Source organism: Anticarsia gemmatalis, chromosome 1, assembly GCF_050436995.1.
Source record: "Anticarsia gemmatalis isolate Benzon Research Colony breed Stoneville strain chromosome 1, ilAntGemm2 primary, whole genome shotgun sequence".
NCBI lineage: Eukaryota > Metazoa > Arthropoda > Insecta > Lepidoptera > Erebidae > Anticarsia > Anticarsia gemmatalis.
Window position 1 is genome coordinate 12,783,193 of NC_134745.1, and position 7,631 is coordinate 12,790,823.

Here is a 7,631-nt window from a genome sequence, read left to right on the forward strand (position 1 = left end):
TTTTATTTATCCTTCTCCAGTATTACAGTGGCAAGATTCATGGTAAGTATCAACTATAGTCATAACAGTGCAATGTTTTAAACAAGGTAATTGAGTATTTATGTGTACTTTCTATTGTACTTTACTGCAAAAGTAAGTAGAAAACCCCTTTACAAATTGGAGGGAAATATGTTCTAGTATTCAATATTTCTCTATAACAATATAAAAGTAATTTCACAAAATAATACTGAAGGAAACCACTTACAACGTAACACAAACAATAATTTAACGAATCATTTACAATATGTACATTTATTACATTTTTATTAAGATCTCTGTAAATAGTAGGTCAAAATATTAGCTCATAGAGGAAGACATTGCTGAGAAATAGTTACTACATTCTTACGTCACAATAAGATAAACACAGCACAAAATTATATACTAACCACTGTCCAAGTTATTGCAATCATACAAGTATCAGTCCTTTTCAGTGATATGACAAGCATTGTATTTAAATACATAAATGCTTTTACACTCGTCCATTACTATTCTACAAGAATACACGAATTCCTGATAAATAAAAATCTAAATAATTTTTGTTTTGAAGGCATTTTTGATAAGTTAAATCACAAAGCTTCCACTCCATAGAAATCGGAGCGTTCGGACTGAAATCATCTGTCATTTTGTATTGATTTCTGTGGCGTCGAAATGCCGATCCAGTGAACGCAGTATAGAAATTAATACAAATCAACTAATCCTTATGGTCCGTGCTCTCTGATTCCAACACAGTGGATGTACAGCTGTAGTCGAAAGTAAGTATAACCCCGGTAAGTATTTCTTCCCAATAAACTATCGGTGTTCAATTTCTTCGTCTAAAAACTTTCTACAAGGCTTTTCATCACGAGATTACTTCAACTTTCATAGTGTGAACTGAGTAGATCATTTGTCTAGTATCTTGAATACCCTGTCGAGATGATCTTTGTGATAGTCCAGTTCTTCAGCCAGCGCGTTCGCGAGAATGCTCGGTGTGATCTCAGTGTCCAAGTAGTCCTGGAGAAGCACCTGTAAATAAACAAAAACTCAGTTCTATACTTATAAAAAACTTATGTTTCCTTTTTTATGCTACTGTTAAATTAGTGTTTTATTATCACACCAAACATCCTTCTTTTTATTGAACCCAAACTCTCTGGTTTAATAGTCGTCAGTGTTGTTATTAGCAAAACAACAAATGTTCATGCAGATAAAAATATAGTTTACACACAGTAACTGTAGTCAGTCCTTTCTATAAGATTCGAATGGCATTGCCCCACAGAGATACTAAAGCAGCAAGGATAAACAAATCAAATAAAGACCTAGCATTGAACTGGTCTAAAAGTATAAAGCCTACATACCTGTGGTGGTACAGCACCGCCATGCCTCAACAGCTTGTGTCTGAGCTGATCGCCTGAGCTTCGAGATAGAGGTTCCTTCTCAAAGTGCTTGTGAAACACGCTCCACGCGATACCGCGAGAGATAAGGTATGAGTAGTACTTCGCGCCGTAACCGATCAAGTGGCTGAAGCGGTGTTGCCACGCCTGAAAATAATGAAATACATTACACATTTTTGAAATATTTATCTTTGAGTGATCGGGACCTTTTAATCCATAATTTTTTTTTCATTATATTCGTGTCGTATAATAATGGTACCCAATGAGAGGTAAATGAAAACTTTAAACCTTACCACAACCAAAAGAATAAATAAAATAAAAATCATTTATTAACAGTTCACAGTAGTACAAACATAAGATCAGTAACTAAAGCCACACTAGGGACCGTGTGAGGGCTATCCACTGATATTTATTTATGTCAGCTGACGTGCACTGTTTCTAATGGATGTTTCTTTGCATTATTTGAACTCAATAGAAAATATAACTTACCGTATTCTCAACGTAAGGTAGTCCATAGTATTGTTTCTGCACTTGCTGCAATACTTCAGTAGTTTTGCCACCGAACGACGCTTGCGGCCCGTGATAGTTTTGATCTAATGCTGAGTAGAACACCTGCAATTAACATAAATTATTTAGTAAACTTATTAATAGACACAGAAGGTAACAAGTCCAAAAAGCCTCTACTGAATGAGATATTATTTTTGTCTGCCCATGGCCCTTTTTGTGCCAATAGGAGTTATGCCGTGAGTTTCCTCCCGTTTCTTCTCACGAGCAACAGCTTTTCCGAAACGGTGGTAGATAAAAAATATTTTGACGATTTCAAATACTTGTTAAAGTTTATGAAATAAAGAATATTTGACTTGACTTGACTTGAATTGCAGGGCTGACCTGTAATTGCATTTCACTGGCTCCGAATAGATATTTGGAAGCGCATAATCTGTGTAACATGTCTTCAGGCATCGGCTCCCGTGTTTGGAAGTGACGCGCGAATTTGCGAACCACCTGCAATATACAAAAACGGTTTATTATCAATGTTTTAGAAGTATCAATCCTTTTTTATAAGAAAAATATTTATATAGGCAATCGCTGTCTGTAAGTTTTTATTTGATGACTATACGGTTCAGTGCACACGAGAATGTAAACCCGTATTCGTAAGCTTACGTATACGCATTCGTTTTGTATTTGTCGCAGCAATATAACAGATCTATGAAAAATATTGGTCTTTTTAACTGGTGTTGATCTACTATAGCTAGGAGTCAGTGACGCTATGTACCTCGGGGCTGCTGGCGAAGTACTCCATGAGCACGCTGGGCACCTCGGCCAGGTCGGTGGCGCAGCGCGTGCCGGCCACGTGCTGGTGGCGGGCGCGGCCCAGCATGGAGTGCAGCTATAGCTAGTAGTCAGTGACGCTATGTACCTCGGGGCTGCTGGCGAAGTACTCCATGAGCACGCTGGGCACCTCGGCCAGGTCGGTGGCGCAGCGCGTGCCGGCCACGTGCTGGTGGCGGGCGCGGCCCAGCATGGAGTGCAGCTATAGCTAGTAGTCAGTGACGCTATGTACCTCGGGGCTGCTGGCGAAGTACTCCATGAGCACGCTGGGCACCTCGGCCAGGTCGGTGGCGCAGCGCGTGCCGGCCACGTGCTGGTGGCGGGCGCGGCCCAGCATGGAGTGCAGCTATAGCTAGTAGTCAGTGACGCTATGTACCTCGGGGCTGCTGGCGAAGTACTCCATGAGCACGCTGGGCACCTCGGCCAGGTCGGTGGCGCAGCGCGTGCCGGCCACGTGCTGGTGGCGGGCGCGGCCCAGCATGGAGTGCAGCTATAGCTAGTAGTCAGTGACGCTATGTACCTCGGGGCTGCTGGCGAAGTACTCCATGAGCACGCTGGGCACCTCGGCCAGGTCGGTGGCGCAGCGCGTGCCGGCCACGTGCTGGTGGCGGGCGCGGCCCAGCATGGAGTGCAGCTATAGCTAGTAGTCAGTGACGCTATGTACCTCGGGGCTGCTGGCGAAGTACTCCATGAGCACGCTGGGCACCTCGGCCAGGTCGGTGGCGCAGCGCGTGCCGGCCACGTGCTGGTGGCGGGCGCGGCCCAGCATGGAGTGCAGCTATAGCTAGTAGTCAGTGACGCTATGTACCTCGGGGCTGCTGGCGAAGTACTCCATGAGCACGCTGGGCACCTCGGCCAGGTCGGTGGCGCAGCGCGTGCCGGCCACGTGCTGGTGGCGGGCGCGGCCCAGCATGGAGTGCAGCTATAGCTAGTAGTCAGTGACGCTATGTACCTCGGGGCTGCTGGCGAAGTACTCCATGAGCACGCTGGGCACCTCGGCCAGGTCGGTGGCGCAGCGCGTGCCGGCCACGTGCTGGTGGCGGGCGCGGCCCAGCATGGAGTGCAGCTATAGCTAGTAGTCAGTGACGCTATGTACCTCGGGGCTGCTGGCGAAGTACTCCATGAGCACGCTGGGCACCTCGGCCAGGTCGGTGGCGCAGCGCGTGCCGGCCACGTGCTGGTGGCGGGCGCGGCCCAGCATGGAGTGCAGCTATAGCTAGTAGTCAGTGACGCTATGTACCTCGGGGCTGCTGGCGAAGTACTCCATGAGCACGCTGGGCACCTCGGCCAGGTCGGTGGCGCAGCGCGTGCCGGCCACGTGCTGGTGGCGGGCGCGGCCCAGCATGGAGTGCAGCGCGTGGCCCAGCTCGTGGAACAGGTTGTCCACGCCGCCCGCCGACAGTAGCGCCGGGCCCGAGCGGTGCCCGCCGCTCAGCGACAGCATCACCACCACGATCGGGTTCTGAACACACAACCAATTATTATTAGGTACATCGGTCGCGTACCTCGGTCCAGCGCCAAAGAATCTGTTGCTCGCTACGCTCGACCGAGCGACCGACGAGCTACGCGGCCGTTAACGTAAGCAGAAATGAAACCTTATACGACCACAATCTTTTGTCAGCGTATTATCAAAACCTAGAACCACACACGCGTACGCTTTTTTATTCATCAACATAAACATTCATTATTGCGTTTTTATGCTAGCACTTTATGATTTTAATCTCTTTGGTACGGTCAGTGGTTACGGGTAGTAAAGCGCACTGTGTATTTCTATTTTTACGTTACCTGGTAAGTGCCGTCTGGCAGCAGCTTCCCTCCCTGTATGGTGAAGTGGCAGTCCTGGTGCGGCTTGCCGGGCCGCTCGTACAGATCGCAGTAGATGTGGCCCAGCAGACCCTCGCTCTCGTGCACCACCGCCAGCTTGTACACGTCAGGGGACCAGGACTCACCTGCCAACATAACGACACATTAAAAATATTAGCCAATGTTTGAATATGTGACATTGAATTTGGTACAATTTTATCACACTACTGTATTTCCAGTAACTAACTGTACCTAGTCGCCAATAGCCTTCAGAATAAGTGAACTTGAACGGATTCCTTATTTTTTAAATCTATTCTGTCCCATTATCGGACAAAGGACTATTTGGAGGGGTGGCAGGAAATGGCTTACGATAGGAGAATTTGGGTTTTCCTTTTTTTGTAAAAAAATAATTTTGACCTGCGATGACAAGACGCTTCGACTTTAGTAGTAAGCTTGACATGATCGAGAAGTTTAGAGCTAAAAAAGCATTGTACCTACCCGGCAACATTTCCTCAGACTTCAAACTAATTCCATACAATTCTTCACACAACATATTGAGTCCTTCCATGCACCCGCCTAGCGAGAAGTACGGGCTGAAGTCCGAGTTAGCTACGTTCAACAACTGCGTCTTAGCTTTGTGTGTGAAGTACGGCGTGTCCCAACACATGAGCCGGTCTATGTATGGAGTCTCCTGCTTCTTCATCTTGAGCATCGCGTCAAAGTCTATCTTAGCTCGGTCGTACAGATTGTCTGATAGTATGTCTAAGAACTGTCTGACGTTTGAGGCGGTTTCCATTGTGCTGGCTTTTATTGCTCTGTGGAAGAAATGTTACAGTTATAAATCTGGAAAAATTATTTTGCAAACAGCTTCAGATTAACTGCTATGTTAACACAAGTTAAAAAGATCTTATTTGTTTATCCAGCAATATTTGGAGAACACACACTGAGTAACCAAATCAAATTAGTTAAAGGTAAAATAAAGCATGAATGTATTAATTCCTGAATTATTTATCATACACCTCACTACCGTAAAATACAGCAGTAGAATTGGGTTAGAAGGCTAGTATAGCATTTTTAAATCTATAAGCTAAACTATATCTTATTTTAGGAACTATTAGTAGGGAAGTCAACAAACTATGTACCAACCTGTCAGCATAACTACTAAACCCGCATATAGAGGCCATATCGTGCCTAGCATCGAGCGTAGTAGTAAGTAGTTGATGTTGTCTCTTGTCAGGCGCCAGGTACAGTCTGTAGGCGGCCTCCCGCGCCGCCGCGTCCCCACACTCTGCATACACACCACTCACTATAATGTCGTCACCTTCACTGCTGAAACTGTAATAGAAAACGTTTAAAATTCATGTTCTGATATTTTAATTGGGTTCTGATGTACCTAACACAGATGATGATGTACCTAAAACAGGTGGCAAGTATGTAGTGAGATGTCGTGCCGCACCAAAATACAAGAGTCTAATACCAAAAACGAACTGTGTAATTATGTATTAAAATATCGTTATAAAAATATGCCTCTACTCAAATGGTCTTTTCTTATTTGCGTTTAAAAACTCTTTAGTGTGATTCGTTCATTTGATGGTGAACCGATAAACCTGACCTTCAAGCAACTCACTTTCATTGAAGAATTATTATATTAAAAAACAAACAGTATGTAAAACTTACAATTGCCTCACATTCTGTGGTACCGCCGACCTCGGCACTCGCCTAGGTTTAGCCGCTCCAGCCATGAACCTCTGTCCAGTCTGCAGTATCAGGTCATTGAGTCCCACGACCTGCCGCCGCTGTTCCTCGGGTAACTGTATACCACTCTGTTCGAAGTCAAACAGGAAGAGTTCGGCTAAGTGTTGGTCACCAGATGTACCACGTCGGACTGAGTCGCGTAACGCTTCGTATAGACCTTTGTGGGTGTTCAATCTAAAAGAAAATATGAGTGACAAATGAAATAGGGATTCGGAATTATTATCTCATATTAAGGTGCTGGACTTCTGTATACTTTTAAAAGGCCTAACTTTAAACACATGAGTCATTGAGAGTTTCTGCAAATTCATTCTATTAGTATGTAGGTGTGAATGATAACTTCAAATGCTGAATACCAAGTTAGGACACATAAAACATGACATCATTCATAAGTATGTATGTACACACACATTGAGAAAAAAGAGGTGGAATTAAGAACATTTTAAAATCTCAATAGACAGAAGGATATTAGTAAATTAGTAACTTACTTTTCAACAACACCACTAACACTTATACAGGCTTCTTCAGCCGCACTGGCAAAGTGACTCTGTGGATGAGCGATCCTCACAAACTCGGCAAGATCGGCCACCTTGCACAGTGTGTCTGACAGCTCATCAAAGATCTCCACCATTGGCCTTGTGGGGTTAGTTGTAGCCTCTTCTATCAATCGGTCTGTGGCTGCGATTGCCTGGTCTTTTAATGTGTAGAAGCCTTCAAAGCTTACTAGCTCTGGTTTGTTGAACAGGCCCTGAAATAAATTTGCATTATGCATTGATTGAAACTAATTGATTAAAATGTAAATACATAGATGAGAAACATGCTTGTGTTATTAAATAAGACATAGACCACATTACCATCATAACTCGGAATCTAAGAACAGAAGGTCTACAAGTTTGCATAGCCAAATGTTATGTTAATTATATATATTTTAAGACATGCAAACAATGAATTAGGACATTATAGCTTCTTTGAGCCATCTAAAATTAAGACAAAATAAACTAAAATAGTAAGTATAAGTACTTAAAACTTACAGTCCTCTCTCTAAGTGAGTCAAACATAGGTCTTGAGGTAGGTCTGGTGTTGAAGGCAGTAGCTAATGGAGACCAGGTGCTGACACATCGTCCTAGCTTCTTCTTACGCCCATGTCTTAACACCCACAGTGGCTTTAATAACTTCATTTTGTTATCTGTTAGTCCTGAAATTAAAGCTTTTTATTTATTTTAATTTTACACAATGCACCCAGAAAGATGGGCTAACATGTGTTTCTGGATGAATGGTCAGATGCAACAATTGACCTATGAATGGAAATCCAAGGGAGAGGAGTTTGCTCAACAGTTGAAC

At 44.1% G+C, this 7,631-nt stretch overlaps 1 protein-coding gene across 1 annotated transcript; it reads right to left on the reverse strand.

Moving 5' to 3' along the window:
* Nucleotides 1–10: 10 nt before the first annotated feature.
* On the reverse strand, nucleotides 11–7,480 carry LOC142976966 (mitochondrial intermediate peptidase). Its single transcript, XM_076120615.1, has 11 exons — nucleotides 7,322–7,480; nucleotides 6,779–7,038; nucleotides 6,216–6,467; nucleotides 5,685–5,873; nucleotides 5,037–5,353; nucleotides 4,521–4,684; nucleotides 3,976–4,197; nucleotides 2,295–2,408; nucleotides 1,896–2,018; nucleotides 1,371–1,553; nucleotides 11–1,041 (listed from the first exon to the last, which is right to left on the reverse strand). Exons 1-11 carry the CDS (start codon nucleotides 7,466–7,468, stop codon nucleotides 919–921), a joined length of 2,094 nt encoding a protein of 697 aa, XP_075976730.1. The 5' UTR covers nucleotides 7,469–7,480; the 3' UTR covers nucleotides 11–918.
* Between the last annotated feature and the right edge of the window lie 151 nt (nucleotides 7,481–7,631).

Coding starts and splice junctions, on each gene's coding strand:
- LOC142976966 (XM_076120615.1), bottom strand. CDS start 7,468: ATGAAGTTATTAAAGCCACTGTGGGTGTTAAGACATGGGCGTAAGAAG. Junction 7,039..7,321: donor ACTCACTTAGAGAGAGGACT/GTAAGTTTTAAG, acceptor AATTTATTTCAG/GGCCTGTTCAACAAACCAGA. Junction 4,198..4,520: donor TGCCAGACGGCACTTACCAG/GTAACGTAAAAA, acceptor TTGTGTGTTCAG/AACCCGATCGTGGTGGTGAT.